The sequence below is a fragment of the Strix aluco genome, chromosome 12 (assembly GCF_031877795.1).
Source record: "Strix aluco isolate bStrAlu1 chromosome 12, bStrAlu1.hap1, whole genome shotgun sequence".
Lineage (NCBI taxonomy): Eukaryota > Metazoa > Chordata > Aves > Strigiformes > Strigidae > Strix > Strix aluco.
Window position 1 is genome coordinate 15,995,471 of NC_133942.1, and position 17,577 is coordinate 16,013,047.

General features: G+C 42.8%; 1 protein-coding gene across 1 annotated transcript; it reads right to left on the bottom strand.

The window, feature by feature from the left end:
- Positions 1 to 853: 853 nt before the first annotated feature.
- Positions 854 to 10,197, bottom strand: ARRDC4 (arrestin domain containing 4). The gene is made up of 8 exons (XM_074837416.1): positions 9,805 to 10,197; positions 8,415 to 8,481; positions 7,988 to 8,135; positions 6,075 to 6,177; positions 5,093 to 5,349; positions 4,351 to 4,513; positions 3,663 to 3,817; positions 854 to 3,543 (listed from the first exon to the last, which is right to left on the bottom strand). Exons 1-8 carry the CDS (start codon positions 10,148 to 10,150, stop codon positions 3,487 to 3,489), a joined length of 1,296 nt encoding a protein of 431 aa, XP_074693517.1. The 5' UTR covers positions 10,151 to 10,197; the 3' UTR covers positions 854 to 3,486.
- Positions 10,198 to 17,577: the final 7,380 nt, after the last annotated feature.

The following is a 17,577-nucleotide window of genomic DNA, read 5'->3' on the forward strand; positions in this document are numbered from 1 at the left end:
TGTATTTTAATAGACAATTATAGGGGACTATTTCTGTTGACAAACTGTAAAACTTAACAGTGCATGAAGTGGAATTGCTGCTGTGAACATAGTGATAGGATATTTTAGGATCATCTAGTAAGAGACCTTTTAGAAATCTAAGACCAGAATTTGAGGTTTTGCCATTTTCCTGAGTCATGACTCTTTCTGCAGGCTTCAGTGCTTGAACACGTGATCCTGAACAGCATCTTCACCCGGATTCTCCAAGATGTTTGCTGTCTTCCCTCAGAAGTGGAAACAGGAAGAAGAAATCAACTGTTCTGTTTGTTGTTCCTCAAATGTTTGGGAGGCAGGACCCCGACAGAGATTTCATCATCTCCTTTATGGCTTAGGTGAGCTATGTGGTAGATACAATTTGTCATCTGTTTCCCCATGGTAGGAGGGACTCTGCTTTGGTCATTCTGTGTTATGGTTATAAGGTTGTTCTGATCTCTTTAGATCAACAAACTACCCAGTAAAGATGATCTTGTGTAAAGGAAACAATAAAATATCCTGTAAGATTAACACATGAGATGAGAAATCCACTTAGAGCACACATCCTGCCACTTCAATCATTATGGGTAAGATACCCACAATTAAGTCCTGAATATTACATAATAACTATAGGTAGGAGCAGGCCATGTTTGATAAATGTTCCAGTTCTTGGTTATGGATGGTTCAGGGAACTAAAGCAATGACAGGTGAAGATAAAGTTCCCAGATCAGGAAATAATTAGGAGATCTGTACGTGTTCAAGGTTGGTAGAATACAGGTACTTCTTGACAGTGCAGTCATTTGTCTTAAGAGACACCAAAAGAGAGATGAACAGCACTATGTAGGTTTGACACTTTTATTAACAAAGAACCCATGGGGCTCATTCATTAGTACAAAATACAATCATGTTCCCGTATGTTAAACAGCATGGGTTTTTTTTTTATTTTGTCTCTTTTAAACTGTTTCACAGTTATCAAAACAAAGCCCCTGCATATTGAACTTATTATTGTGCAAACAGTAATTATTTTAAGGATCAATTTCTGCACTAAGCCAAGTGTCAGAGAGCAGAATTTAATCTTGTTTTCACCCCTCCTTTGAAGGGCCACATGTGCTTCCTCAGAAACACATTCTAGTTGTCTTTTTTGCAGCAAACAATCTAAGGCCACAGTTTATCTGCAAATAATAAAAAACAACTCAAAGATTTTTGGAAAAAAAAAAAAGCACTTTACCCTTCATGCTCTTGTTTGCTTGACCACGTTTATACCAGGCAGCACACATCACCTATCGGGTATTACAGTCCAAAAAGCACCTAATGTTCTTTAAGCTAATATTTTGAATTATTAACATGCAAGTTAATACACAGCCACATTACTTTTCAAGTAACTATAACGGTATCTGTTTAAGGAAACTATGCTTGTTCCCTTTCTAGGTGATGTGAATGGAAATCCTGCATTGATTGTATGGGCACGCCATCATTTAAATCAAAAGGCATGAGAGCTACATCTTGGGACTTAAGATAAATACTAAATTTTAGAATGTCCTTTCTAAAACACGCGCTCAAATTTTGGTTAAAGCTGCATTTACTATAGAAGACAGTATTTAAAGTTGCAAATGAAAAAAAATAACTGCAGTTTGGAAACGTGTATCTCAATCAGTAGGTCTTTTACACTGATGTAAAAGTGACTTGAGGTGAAGTGCTAGAAATTAGACAATGTAAGGAAGTCATACTAAAAGAAGACTAAAAATATATATCCGTGTATGCCTGTAGAAAAATCCCTGCTTCTTAAATGAAGACAGATTTCATAAAAAACCATTTAAACTTTTTTAAACTGCAGTTATTGATGAAATGAAGGAAATTTAATTACTATTCTTGTAGTTATCAGAAAGTACAATGTTTTACCACATGAAGCACCGGGTTTTAACCCCAAACCCTTCTGTAAGACATATGGAGTAGTTCTAATAGTTCAAAATCCCCTGTAGTTTAAAGACTCGACTGTAAACGTGCATATTGAGAATGCTGTGTTTCTGCTCTTTTAAGTGATCTGTTGATGGTGGCTTACTTATTCCAATTGATGCTTGGCAGGAAGCAAACATTCTACTTTAAATGAAGGCAGCAGAAGGGCCAAGTACAATGCTGTGCCTTCACTCTTAGCAGCAACAAACTCCTACTGTTCTAAATGACCTGAGGAAGAAAACATTAAAATATTGCACCAAAACAAAATTAAACAGCAAAAACAAACAAGGAAACACATTAACAAAAAATAGTATGGATAGCAAACGACCAGTGCAGCCCCTGACAATAGATCTCTAGACAAAAATGCAGGAGTAATGAAAAGCTTTGTGCCATTACCAGAGGACTTTGTTCCCCTGATGTCTGCTTTCACTTCAGTTATAAGCTATGTCTATTCTGGGTATATTTACACCTCTCCCTACGCCTCCTATCTCATTCACTAACCACAGAAACCATTTAGGGTCCCTTTTAGAACCTTGAAGTATACTGGAGCTTTACCAAGACTTTTTTTGGTCTCAAATCTGACCGTAAGTAAATATCCAAAACAGAGGTAGGCTTATAAAGGCTTCTGAATAAATAAGTATTGTCCATTTTGCTAAGTATACCTGCTGCTGGCAAAAGGATTCTCCCTTGCCATGCTTCCCCTTATCATGCTATCCATAGGCTTAAGATGCAGAAAAAGAACTCACAGTAGAAGAGGCTAGAATAATTCCCTTAAGAAATCCCTTGAAAGAAAGCATAGTGCATAAGCTCTTATCAAAGTTCAATTTTCTTTTACATACTTGTGTCTTTCATTCAGTTCATGGTTGCCTTCATAATATTGCGTAATAGCTATTCTGTCATCCACGATGTCTTCAGAATCATTATGAATGATGAAATAGTACCACTTGGCAGTTGTTAGGAAGGGCAGGTTCTCATGAAAAACAAAGTTAAGCTGGAGTAAAGACTTCACTCCACATTCTAGTAGTGTTCCTCTCTTGGATGCAGACAGCGCAAAACTGAAGCCCCTTGAACACTGGAATCTTTTGGAAATGTTTTCTTACCCCACATTCTGTTCTACTACGCAAGTTCTACTACGGAAGTTCTCAACATCAACATCACTACGTAAATTCTTCCATAGTGTTCCGAACAAAATATAAATTCTTTTCTCTTCAGAAGATCCTTACATCTCTTCTTCGTACTTTATGTAGTATATCCACTTTTTAGAAAGCATTCAGTATTTTCAGGTACTTCTCGAGTATCCCAAGCATAGCTGCTCCCACAATATCCTCTGTGCAGACTAATCCAGCAGATCCTCTTCCATCACCAAACATGCTCATACCTCCTTCTCCGTTTTCCTTTGCCTTTCTTGTATACAAACTTAAGTTTTGAAAAAGAAAACTGTTTCCTTCTTAGCTGCACTATCAGCTTAAGCAGCAGAAAGATCAAGACATTCATCACAATGATGCTCATTACAAATCCTCTTCAGAGCATGAATGAAACTGGCTGAATTTCTTCTACCTCAGTTGGATGTGGATCGATCTACAGAGAGATAAGAAAGGCAACAATTACTCCCTGTAATTCTTGCATTTCTGTATGTGGGGTTGTTTTTTTTTTTGCCATCTGACAATAAAAACAGCACCTGCTGTTTATTTTTTTACCTCTGAATAAAGAGGTGGAGGCTGAAACCGGAACTCTTGTATGTAAGCAAAGACAGGACAACACAATTGTTCCTCACAGTCAATTGGTGGTGGATAAGCAGGAACATGTCTGGAGAACTCTTCCTCAGACACTACATCAGCATAATTTGGTGGTGCTGAAACACAAGAGATGCTACTGTCAAATTTCAAACTATTCACTCACAGCAAAACAACATACATATTGCAGAATCCAAGACCGGGAAGACTGTATTTATTAAACACTGTACTATTGTCAAATTGTATGAAGCACGCTATACTCATAAATACTCTAACTAGAACAATGTTTTTAGTAAGCTTAGGTGATTCAGCAGAAACACTGCAGGTGTTTTTAGGGTTACTCCAGCAACAAACCTGCGTTGTAGCAAGATATATTCAGTAACGATTAACTATAAGGTGTCTACCTCCAAAGTAGAATTCCCACTATCAAAAGTCAGTTATTTCAAGATTCAGCTGAACATAGTCAAGGGTAAAGAGAGACTTAAGAAGGCTGGAGTTAGGGTATCCTCACCAATCCTTCTGGATCTTGACTTAGACTTATGTGCCTCACTTCTCATGAGTCATACTTTAATGGCCAACATCCCTAGTAGTGCCCTTAAACTGGCACTACAGTACTATGCTGTATTATAAAGAGTTCAATATGTATTATTACCTTCAGGGTGTTCTGGCATGGTCAATGCCAGCCAACTCATATCCATACTAAACTGGCTGGTAATGCTGGAATTTCTGCTTGAAAATCCAATACATGGAATAGTGCCAATCACCAGAGGCATTTCAATCATCAATTTCTTAGCACCAGGAATATGGATATATACCTATGTGAGAACCCCCAAATAAAAGAAAAAAAACATCATGAGACTCCATTGAATTGCTGCTGCTAGGAGCCACCCTACTCCCTACACTGCAGATTGTTTAAAAATTAGGACTTCTCATCCCAGATACATTTAGCTAGTGCTCTGGCAGCTTTCCTTATTTTCCAGCAACTTCTGTCTTTCCGTACCTTGTCTCTAGATGACATTAAAAAAAATACAAAACAGGTTGACAAAAATAATTATGCACTGGACTTCCAGTCCTATCTTCCCATTTCTGAAAACAATTGCTAGAGGAACCCATTCAGCTTGACCTACCTTCCCCTAATAACCTCTGGAGGTCTAAAACTAAGCTGCTTCTTCCTCAGAAACATTCTTCCATTTTCCCCATTATTCCTATCTTTCCCTTTCAGAATTTCTTAATGATCTTCAGTCTCTCACCTATATGGTATATGGTATTTATTTATATTTATTGTTGTTCCCAATTTCAAAATCTAGTAGCTGCCTAGTAGAGAAAATTTTTATGTTCCCAACTCAATGTAGTATTCAAGAGTATGTACATTTGTCATTAAAATCCATACTTACAGCTAATGAATATTCTACTCTAATAATACAGCAGTCAAGTATAGAGGGGGATACAGGTGGGATTTTCAGAGTTTTCCCATTCCAGGTATCTGTACTCCCAGAGGCAATATGGTTTCCTCGGACATTGGCAACCATTTGACGAAAAGTTTTTGTCTTCCCACTGGCCAGGTAAGTTTGTGTTTGGAAAATGGCAGCTTTTGGAACAATCAAACGAGAAGAGCAGTTCTCAATTTCTGCATAGATTGGTATGGCTTCCCCTTAAAGACAGAAAAAGTTCAATGAATAATTTGTAATTACCAACTTTCCTCTGGGAGTATCAAAGCATGTTATGCAGCACGTACATCATCTGCAATGTTATGAGAACAATACTTGTTAGTTTCCTCAAGCTAGTTTTGTTTTTTTTTTTTTTTTTTTTTCAGAGTGGTATCCAGGCAGAATTATAGCCACCTACTATGTTTTACATATAAACAATGATTCATTTTGAAACATTTAAGCATAATATGAACAAGCTATAAAAGCTTTATTTGCAAATTATGCACCAATCTTCCTTTTATATAGTACTAACTGAATTTCAGAATGTTTTATTTTATTTCTTCAATATATCTAATGTTATCAAGATGACAAAGAAGCTGCTAAAGCTCATTCGTACAGAAGCGTAAACCTGCACAAACAGGACATAAAAACCTGATTACATCCCCAATTAAGTATTTTATCCCAAATAAAAACATTTTGTTCTTTACACTCAAATGTACATGGCTTTTTCATAAGATTACTAACTAATAGGACTTCCTTTCAATTTATATTCCCAAGGGGGGAGTGAGGGGAAAGGCAAGATGATTTTTGTTAAAGCAAGTTCATATAGATCTCAGTTTACTACCTACTAAACAGAACTATTCTTTCAACTATAAAGTGTTGGCTTCACAGAGATAAAAAAGCCCTATGAGATGTTTAATATTCACGTTTTGAAGATAACTACTCTTACCATTACAGTATCCCTTCCTCTCAATTTTGGCACTGAGAGACACTGGCCCAGAGGTGAAAAACCAACAGCCAACCATCTTCTCCTGACTTCTTAGAACAGGTGTCTATAAAATATAGAGTTATTTTTCATTTTATGGCACAAAGCTATCTATCACTTGCAGTTTAACGTTACGCATGTTAGTCATTGCAATCTAGCTCTAAAATCCACTTGATTTGCATCACTGTACTACTCAATGCAACTGGAGTTTTGTCACCATGTAAAATGGAACTGAGGTTTGGCTATCTGAACATACAGCTGTTTTAAAATCCCAGTCTGCATTCAGACCATATCCACTAGGGAACACAGAGACCAATGTGCTTTTGAACGTAATCTATCTTCAGAAAGACTGATTTAGCAAATTTTAGAGGTGTGACTTTTTAGAGGTCTAATGGAGTACTGCGGTATTTATGCCCACGTTCCTCAGTGCAGAAGAATGCTGAATCAATTTCATCTGCAAGCAACTAATAGTTAAGCAGGTGAAGTGTTTTCACCTTTGTATCCTTTACAAGAAAGGACAAATGTATACACACTGGGCTAAGGTGATGCATCTTCATAACTTGCAAGCCGCACAACCCCCAAGAAATTTAGGCTCATGACAAAAACCATCTCAATTATTCAGGGAGCACTGTCACATTAGATGGCATCTACACTGTCTGTTAAGTTGTCATTAGAATAAACTTACAACATACAAGTACACATGTCAAGGGTCCAAGCCAGGATTCAAGCTACTTAAAATGATTTACTGGGCACTAGTGCCCAGTCAATGTAACTATGAAGTCTAAAACTTGTGGTGTTTTGCACTTTTTTGGTGGTAGCCTTGAAATCCATTAAGACCCACACTGCCCATTTTCTGTGCTCCACAGCCCTCTCCTGTGCAATAACATGGTCTGCTCTACCTTGCAGTACCTGGATATACTGTCTTCATACTCCTAACATACATTGTTGAATATAAAGACTGTATTCTGCTTACAAATGTCACTGCCAAAAAGATTAAAATGTAAGCATATAAAGAAGAAAAAAAACCCTGCTCAAAACATCTCTTAGCTATGTTCACATCATGATGAAATGTTAAAATTATCCTAGCATTTTAAGTAAAATAGAAATTACTCATTCATATTTAAATGAATAACCACTTAGATCCAGTTGCTATCATGAAAGTGCAAGGTATAATTTTATATTATTTTCATAATATGGGTTGAGATAAAAGACTCCGGCTCATTAGCTTCCATCTTGCCTATTTTCTCATTACTTAATGCCTGATCTTTCTTATTACTCTACAGTATTTCTAGTGATTATTAGAAACTCAATGCTTTAATGTGGCCAAATCTGTCATAAGGAAATAACTGAAAAGATCTCTGAAGCAGCTGCATGCACACACTTAATGTTAGAAAACGACATGCAAAATGGAAGGATACGTAACATAATGGCCAGAGCATAAATGACAGGCTGGGCATGATTAATACTCTTCTGTAATTACTGTTCCTCAACCTACTATTATTGTAGAGTTTAGGACACTGCAGCCCTGTGAATGTAGTTGCTCTGGTAAGAGTAACTACTTTATGCTTGTGCATTATTATTATTAAGCTTTATTTATGCATCTGAAGCCTGCATAACTTTTTGGCAAGAGCATCTCTGCCAGCAGGGATGTAATCAATGGTATTAAAAAAAGCCACTCTGTTTGCTATTCACACAACCTAAGATCATCTATTTATAGAGAAAAGCTTAGGGAGCTTATATGCTTTCAGAAGTCAGAAAATGACACTCCAGAATAACATGGAAATGGTTATGGCTGGATGTGAATGCTTCTTGGAAATGTTTTTTTTTTTTTGCAGCTGGCTTTAGAGGGGGGGAGGAGGAGCAGAGGACCCTCTTACCAATAAAGCTGGTGAGCTGACATCAATATGGCTAATGACCTGAAGATCCGTCTGTACACTTTGATCAGGTGCCGCAGGCCTCTCCAGAACTGCTTTCACATAGTACTGAATACTGCCATACTTCCCAGTAAAAGAGGTCACCAGAGGTCTGAAACAAGCAGTCATGAAAGCATTGCTGTAAGTTTATAATTCAGTTCCAAACATGAACCCTTCCCGTGTACATAAATGTTTACCAATTGTGTACTTTTAGGGCCTTAGGGAAACTGAAACAAACAAGGTATGTCTAGGTGGTGGTTGATTAAGACAAATGTATAAAGCTGACCTATCAGTTTAATATTAAAAAACACAAGTCAAATTACAATTAAGTTAACATTCCACAACAAGCAGCGTCCAGTACAATCCCTTCAGGTTGGATTATTTAACTTACTCTTGAGGGAGTTGAAAGCTGAACGGAAATTCATGTCTTCCATCTAGAAGAATTAAGCTTTCCTCACCTGTAGGATAAAAATGAATAGTATGTTTTAGTTATTCCATAAATAGAAGAACAAAGCAGATGCTTTTATAAATTATTTATGTATAAAAACACCCAGATGCAAGGGACTAGGAGAAGTTTTTCTTGATCCCAGTGGGTTCTGGATGGGAGCCCATGCTTTATTTATGCTGTGATGTGATTTCAATGAAAAAATCAAGGAAACATGGAGACCTTGAGTTTCAGTTCAGGACTCTGGCCAATTTCTAATCCAAAATGGCTTCTGGAAAGCATGAAGTAAGTTTCTTCTCCTTTGCAGCGGGACAGCAGTTAATCTACTTTTTCAATTAACTATTAAACTAAGTTTTGTGCTAAAGAGCTGCCATTTAAATTCAGTGTTATGAAATACTATTAGTGTATGTAATCTTCATACGTTCATAGAGGACTTACTATTATACAGTTTTTGAAGGCCTACATTTACTTTTCCTACAGATAAACTTGAGAAGCGTTTCACCCTTACAGAACAAAATGCCACTTCCCTTTAATTTTTTAATTCTGCCATAGGGTTGCAGTGTCCAAGTGACAAAACTGCCAGCTAGAGACCTATGCGACAAAGAGCTTCCTCTGCTTTCATAAGCCACTGCAAAAGGAGGCCAACTGCTTCAAGGGTCTTCCACGGGCAGCTTCCCAGATGCCTCTTACAGAGCACAGCAAACACGCAGGTGCCCGACGTTAATTCACAGCAGAGCTAACCTTTGCGGGAAACCAATGCAGAGTGGAGGAAATTAAGAGCTGCAGACTTTCTTCTGGCCCTGTGCCACATTTTTCAGCCGTTTATACAAAGAATCAAGGGACCACTCGATGAAGCTGTGGCAACCCTCTCCTGGGCATCCACCTGAAGGCTGTGGCTGCACCAGCCTGAGATTTCCCGTGCGGGAATGATGTCCCCGTTGGCCGGGCACCTACCCAGGCCTCACGCCGTTTCCCAGCATCCAGGTCCGATGCCGATTTCTCCTCGGAGAGGGTTTCAACCCTCAGCCTTCCCTCTCTCTGGAAAAAGCAGGCGCCTTCCTGCGGCGGGGTGCCCTGGGGCCCCTCGGCCGCCCCCGGGGAGCAAGTGGGGGGGGACTTGGCCCCAGAGCCCTTCCCTGCCGCCTTCCCCCGCGAAGGAGGCGCCACTCCCCCCGGTCCCACCCCCGCTGTCGCTGCGGCGGGCGGCCCCGCCGCCCCTCACACGGCGGCCGCCCGGGGAGCCTCCCCTCAGGGCCGGGCCCGCGCCCCCGCACGGCCACGACACCCCCCCCCCCCCCCCCGCGCCCCCCACTCCCGCGGCCCGGCCGCCCCTCACCTTCGGGCGGGTCCCGCAGGAGGCTCTGCCGGATGTCCAGGTACCGCACCTCCGCCTCCCGCCGCGGCCCCGGCCCCGGCGCCCTCACCGCCACCCCCCAGGTTCCCGCCCCGGGGACGGCGCCCGAGCTCTCGCTCCAAGCGACGCGGGCCCGGCCGGCGGCCTCCAGGCGCAGCCCGCGGAGCGGCAGTGGGCCCGCCAGCTCCAGCAGCACCTGGCCGGACACCGTGTCCCCACTGCAGTAGCCGCCGCCGCTGCCGCGCCGGGCCTCGTCCTCCAGCACCAGGGCCAGCGTCTTCACCGTCCCGCCGGCCCCGGGTCCCAGGCCCGGCCCGGCCGCCGCCATCGCTCCCCGGCTCCGGGGGAAGCCTGCGGCCGCCGTCGACGGTTGCTTTAAAACCCGCCCGTCTCAGCCAGCGCCCGCAGCGGAAAGTCCCGCCCCATCCCGCTCCTCATTGGCCACCTCTCAGCTCCTCGCCCTACTATTCGCCGCGGGCTGCCCCGGGGCCCCCTCCTCATTGGTTCTTCGGCGGGCGCACACGCGGAGTGCGTCACGCTGCGTGATCACCGCGGCGGAGCCAATCGGGTGCGGACGGCCGCGCGTGGACAGCTCCCTGATTGGCGGAGCGGCTGCAGCTACCTGGCGAGAGGGCCAATGGCGCGGCACTGCTACCACGTGCACAGCCTGTGGATAAACAGGCAGGGAAGGGGCGGGGCGAGGCGGCGGGGCGGGGCGAAGGGGGCCGGGCGGGAAGGTGAGGGCTGGGCGTCGGGCGGGGCCCTCACCCGCCGGGGTGGGCTCGGGCGGCGCGGCCGTCGTGGGGTTCTGGCTCTCGCTGTCCCACCACCGGGCTCCGGTCACTGCCTCGGCAGCCCAGCGGGGTGCTGGACCCTGCGTGTGGGGAGGCTTCGGGCCCTCGGTGGGCCTCGGTTGCTGTCGTGGCGGCTGAGGGAGGGAGCGCTGGGGCCAGGCGCCGTGTTGCATTCGGGCTCAGCCTCTCCGCGCCGGCAGCCGGACTGGCTGAGAATGTTAAATGGGGCAAAACGATGCGATGACGCCGTTTCCCCCCTGGTTTGCCTGGGAGTTACTTCAGGAGCTCTGTAGTGCCTGCGCGAACCCCCTTCCTGCCCCACTGGCGAGCAGGCGGTGTCTGTAAAGGAGCCGTCCTGCACTGCCAGGAAGCCTCACTGTCCACACCGATACTGTGTTTTTCTGCACTTTGTAAACCAAGAAGTGCCCTGGTTCAAGAGCTGTTTTCTACAACTCACCGTTCTGTAATTGGAGAGCTAAATGGATACACAGAGCTGCATGCTGTTAGGCCTGAGCAGTGCGCCATCAACCTTTTCATACAAATGATCTTATGTGATACTTGGAAGATTTTTCCACTAGAATAAATGCAAAGTGTACTGTTATTTCCAATTTTTAGAAGTACAAGCTTAGGGAAAAACCCTTGCATCTACGGGAAGAGTGGCAAATACGTTGATAAGTGAGCATGGCCAGATCCAGTGGCCTGACAGAGGTGAGGCTGCTCCGGCCCCAGGTCCAGCCAATAGCCAAGCCAATGCACGTTACAAAGCAAAATGCTTTGCATATACCAGACAGATACTAAAATTAATTTTGTTCTAGGAAGTGTCATGATTGCCTGAGTTGACAGACATCTTCCTGAAGGTGTGTACATTGAACGATCTGCCAGCATTTCCACTGGTAACGAAGCAGTCATTTCCCAGTCCGAGTCACCTGCCTGCTTAAAGCTCTGGCAGCTGCATCTTCCTGCATTCCTCCATTGCACTAGAGCACTGGAAAACACCAGCCTGGTGTTTCCCAGCTGACTCAGTTAATTACTGAAATTAGTAAAAAATGTCTTCCAGACTCAGAGCATTGGCTTTTAAATAACTGACAAGATAACGTGAGACTTCCTTAGAATCCCTGGCATGCTGTTGTGATACCCTGTCCCATGGAATGTAAGCTCATATTCAGAAGTACTTTGGTGATGAAGAACTTGTCCTTGCCGAGAGTGAGGTAGGCTTTTTGAACAGCTTTCGTTGGCTACAAGTTAATGCATGCCTCTGTGTTAATCAATAATAGTGTGGGAAAAAGTAATGTGGTTACAGATAGGGTGAATTCATAGGCTTTATTTGGACCCTTGGCCATGTGTTCCCCAGCTCTTGATGAAGAATTATGTAACTAAAGAAGATAATGCTGTGATGGTTGTTTGAGTACTTAAGGAGTTTTGGGATATTCATATCCCTTTCTGCCTTTTGAAATACTTCTTATAGAAACTGCAAATGTTGCATTATAGTTGGGAATTGTGGTGTACAAAGTCATGCCATCTTTTTTATTTTTTAGTTCAATTAAACTAGTAGACCTTGAATGTCTAGTTTTGCATAAATCTTTTCCTTGTATCCAGTTTTTTACATTAGCAAGTATCAGGTTAGTTTTGTAGCTAGCCAACAGAACATGCTTGGATGTGTGTACAGAATATTTGCTTATTTGCTAAATTTGCTTAGGTACAAAGTGTGTATGCAATTTCTTGCAACTGATTTTGAAAGTTTGATACGGAGGAAAAAAAACCCACAAAATCCCACACCTCCCTTTTTTTCCCTGTATAAATTAGATCCTGTGTAAAAGGAATTAATTCTCTTTTGGGTATCATGCTACCATTCAAACCTTGCCTCCTGTTTATTCTTTGCAAGTGCAAATGAGCTACATAGGGAAATGAATAAACATGGATTGCTTATGAAACAAAACATTATACAGAATTAGTGAGAGTTAGGAGGTTTGAATAACTTGAACAATTAGCCCATAGAGGACACAGTTAATAGGAACGTTCTGTTACAGTCAGATGATACTTGTTCCAGATGTTTGTTTGGCCTTTAATATACTTTTTTTTTTTTTTTTTTTTAAATCAGGATTCAAAGACCAGAGCTTGTTTAAATTATCATGGAGCAATTGGTTTTCTCATCCACCCATCTTGAGAATACTTTCTGGTGCATGAGGCATTTTAACTGACCAGCACAGTGAGGCTGTAGCATGAATGGTGGAAAGCACCGCATCACTATTTTAGTCTTTGATAAGCCAGACGGAAGGAACAGAAGATGAACACTCAGACAGCGTGGGTGTATGTGTGTGACTGGGTATTTGTGTGTGGGTGCATGTGTGAAAGAGCAAGAGATACGTTAACATGCTTGGTTATATTTTCATTTAACTTATTTTGCCACTTTATTCAGGACTGTGTAAGAAAGAACTGCCTGACCAAGATAATTAATGCACAAGTTAGCCTGTAAGAGTAACGAATACACAAAGAAGGGTCTGATTTGAGAGTATCCACAGAGCTGTGAACAGCTCCAGCAATAATCACAGACTTATCTTGAAGGTGAAGGAACTAGGAGAACATTTTCTCACAGCAGCTGGTAATGTCCTAGCTCTGCTGGTTAATTTGGAAATTACTGTTGTGGTCAGATCACTGAATTTAGATGGATCTGACAGTGTAAGTTGTTACATGTAATAATTATTTTTAACTCATTTCAGTGCACACATTGAAAATGGGCTATCAGGGCATGAACCCACCAGAAGAGTTACTGAATATATCATATAGATTCCAAGTTTCCACAATGGAAGGACACCTGACATATAAATAACCATTTTGCAGAAGATACAAGCTAAGAAGTGGTCTTAGCAAGAGCGAGCTCTGCCGGGAAGGTCTCTATTTTTCAGGCATCCAAGCTGTGACTAGGAAAGAAGTGAAAAACTTGATCAGTATTTGCTGTCCTCTTCCTGCTCAAAGGGAACAGAGACAGAGCTATTACTCATGAGTCAGGCACTAGCACTAGGAGTTTGCCAAGTAAGGCTTTCAGATCTTAATCAATAGCCTGACAGTTTAGAGAGTGAACAGCTATTTCTGCTACTGGAGGAGGACTTTGAGAAGTGTTTATGAGAGCTGCTAACAGCTAATTTACAAACTCTGGATTTCTCATTTGAGATTGCTGTACTATAACATCCGTTCAAGTGTCTTTCTTATCCAGTACCAAACACAACGGGAAAAAAAAACAGTGACTGAGCTGCAGTTGCATTCGGTGGGAGAGCCATGAGACAGGCTCTGCTTAAATGAAGGCCTTACAAAGGCAGTGAGCAGTGTGTGAACTCCATACTGACTTTCTTTCTGCGTGGTAGGGAGGATATGCCCATATGCCTCGACCTTTATCTGCAGATAGTCTCAGCTATCTCAGCAGGTCTGACAGATGTTAGAAAGCAGTTGAGTGAAAGCAATGTTTACCCCTGAATGCAGATATTATAGGCTCTTTCTAAGTTCCACAAAAGCCCTCAGAATATAGGTCCTTTTTTGCCAGATATTCAGAAATGCTGGGTTTGTTTATGGAGTCAGGATAGGGAGGGATGGGAGCATTCTTTTCTTTCCCTAGTTCCTGGCTTTTACCAGTGAGTTCCTTCATCAGCGCCGTGCCAGAAATGCAGCCCTAGAGCTGAGTGTGAATTCTCCTTGGTGCTCCCAATCAGCACAAGAAGGCAACAAATGGGTATTGGTAACACTTGCTGTCACGTACAGTCTTTTATTGCTTTTATTCTATTACCAGTAATTGAAAGGTCAGCCAAATTTTTCTTAGACAATTAAGTGACATTTACCAATAGGAGATTGTGAGGAGCCAGAGATGCTTTTCCAAGTGCTGCTGCAAACACAGTGCCCAGCTAGTCTGATACATCACTACTGCCAATGTGTAAAACACCAGTAAGCCTATTTTTAAGAATCATGCTGTATGTGGTACATTGAGAAAAGCAAATACTGAGATACTGGCCCAGGAATCTCAAGGTGCACGTTTTATCTCAGCAGGTGTTTGTTCACACACAACCCGTCAGACAAAGCGCAATTGTCTTGAAGGCCAAAAGACCAATCTTAGTACAATGTTCTGTCTGGAAATGGAAAATCACAGATGACAGTGGGACAGCCGATGTAGGAAATCTGCAGCAGAGGAGGGGCAGAGCAGGCTGCACTAGGGTGATGAGTGAGAACCAAGCTGTCAAGGCTCCTGCACTGAGTGTGTGGTTCATACAGCTGCCTCCTGCCCTCTCCTTACCTTCTGAGGGCTGGGACAGGTGTGTCTCATCCCTGGGTCTAGAGGCTGGGGTAGAAGAAAGGGTTGTGGTGCAAACTGCAAGGGATCCTTTCCGCTTTCAGTGGCAGCACAGTGCCAGGACCTTCCCTCTCGCCTCCAGATGAACAATCACATGAGGTGGCAGCAGCAAACCTGCCCTCAGGATGAGGGTCCCCAAACCAGCTTGTAGCCCAGTGCACTGGGATTGCATCCCAGCATGTGATGGACCATCATGTTGTTTCATGCACTGTAAAGAAAACACTTGAGTGACCTGGTGTTTGCTTAAATATTTATATAGTGATTCAGCTTGCAGGATCTGTTACAGCTAGTTCCCTCACATAAAAGTGATCTAAATCCAGCACTCAGCTGGGCAGCAGAGGACTGCTTGAGGGTGGCTTGGGATGTTTACAGCTACTACAGGCTTTGCAAGGAGCATGAGTAGAGAAAAATGGATGTGGTTAGAACATCCCTTCATCCTGGTGTCCCCTGAGGACAGAAGGATTTACTGGGGTTAGTGGTGCCTGCACAATTAGAGTGACATTCTGGAAGTGCTCCTCTGGAGGAAGAGCTTCCTACAATTGTAGCGTGTACCCCTCTGCATTTCAGTGACTCTGACTTCAAAGCAAGGTGGTCAGAAATATTCCTATAAATATTTGACACAGAGGGAGGATACAGATTTCTGTTGTTGAATCAGCTCTGAAACAGCAGCTGCATTATTCATGTGTGGATCGTGGTTTGGTGTTCCAGCTCAAGGGAATGAATAGCCAGAAAGGGAAAGGGGAATTAACAAACTTATTTGGGTTCTTAGTTATGTGCTGCTTTAGCTGGTTCCTACCATGGACTGTAATTTGAGGGTTTTGAGGGTTTTGTAAAATGCCTTTTTTTTTTTTTTAAATTTAAACTGAAAAAGTTTGAACTTGGGATGAACCTGAGTCTCATACCAGAAAACCTCACACTGAAGGGAAGTGTATGCCTGGATCTGAACTCATCTTTTGGTAGAGCATTCCTGTAAACAGGAACATGTGCCTTGGGGTGACTCTTCAGCCTTACCAGTTCACACCAAGCAATGACGTGGGATCATATCTCTGAAAAAAACACAGATGGCATATCCAAAAAACTCAGTAAAGATAGTTCCAAGTGCGCTATTTGCTGGACAGCATCTGGTTGAAGCAGTCGCCCTCGTGGCTGCGTATGGCTCTCAGCATGGCCCAGCAACACAGCAATTAGCAGATGTAGAGTGCTCCACGTGAAGTGTTTTTTTCACAACACCGTTTCTGATGGATGGCTGCTGCTGTTGCCCAGGCTTAGGAAAGAAATTACTTCAGCAGAAAATGGAGATAATGGAATGCTTTATGCCAAAAGGGAATGTAGAGTAGGAGCTACAATGGATGGAAAGTGGAGTCAGCAGCCCGAGATAACACGAGTGATTGGCAGGACAGGAAGCAGCCTGGGATTGCAGTCGAGCTCTGCTGATGGGAATGTGTACTTTAACGATGGGAATGCGTACTTTAACTTACAACAGTATTAACTGGCTTTTACTGCTATTTCAGCATAGTTTGCAATATAGACACAGTATGATTCTGTCCTTAAAAAGATGCGTGTGTTGTGAGGTGCTTATGCTTGATGTCAGATCATTGAATGAAGAAGAGGAAGGGTGGTGTTAGGGAAGTTGTACAAATGCATTGAGATACTTGACCTTCTATGCCTGGAATAGTGGAAGTTGCTCAGTGACGTGGAACCTCTTTACTCCTCACACCGAGGGAGGGTTTAGAGTTTCACAGTAGTTGCCGAGAGTTAAGTCCATCTAGTCAAGTATCAGAAGCTACTAAATTTTCCTTGCATGCTTTTGCTCAAGCTTAAAGTCCAAGCTAGTATTTCAGTCATCATTATTTGCAGTGCCTAGCACAGGAGGGGAACAAGTGAAAGCAGAGCACCATCACTGGTAAGGTGTGTGAAGGTGGGGTCTCTCTGCATGCTCCCATCAAGAAATCAACCCTGGATGGCAGAACAAGGCAGAAAAACAAGCATAGCCCCAAACAACCCAGCTCCTTAACAACCTTTCCTTAAAATCTGGTGACCAGAATAACCTTGGACCTGTAAGCAAGGCATGTCATCAGGTCAACCAAGGATATTCTTGGTGTCCAAGAGAGGACATCGAGCTCCTGCCTCCAGTGCTTTGGAGGGAGGTAGAACATCCCCAGCAATGGAAGCTGACTGACAAATCTAGGGGAAAAAAATCCTCTTACATTTACCGTTAACCAGCTGATGCTGCAAGGCGTGAAATCTGATTATAATTATTGTCTTAGGGTAGAGCTGCACCTTCTATAAGTGTGTGCCATTATGGAAGTGCATCTCAATCTCTCTTGAATAATTTCATAGGCCCTGGGGAGACCAGGACATTTTGTGTCACATCTTCCTCCCACTTGATGTGCATACAAGCAAAGACTCACAAACACTGAATCAGAGCATGCATCCTAGAAAGATACTGAATCTTGCCATAAAAGTGCCAGAACGTGGCAACACTGTTATTCTTGCTAGTCACCTCTGTTTTTTATTCATCTTGCTTCAAGGAATGGTGTCTTAATTCAAGGTAGAAATTATTAGTTTCTAAATAGTAGATCATTGTTTTGCTACTTTGTATGAGCTTGATTCATTTTCATTACTGAA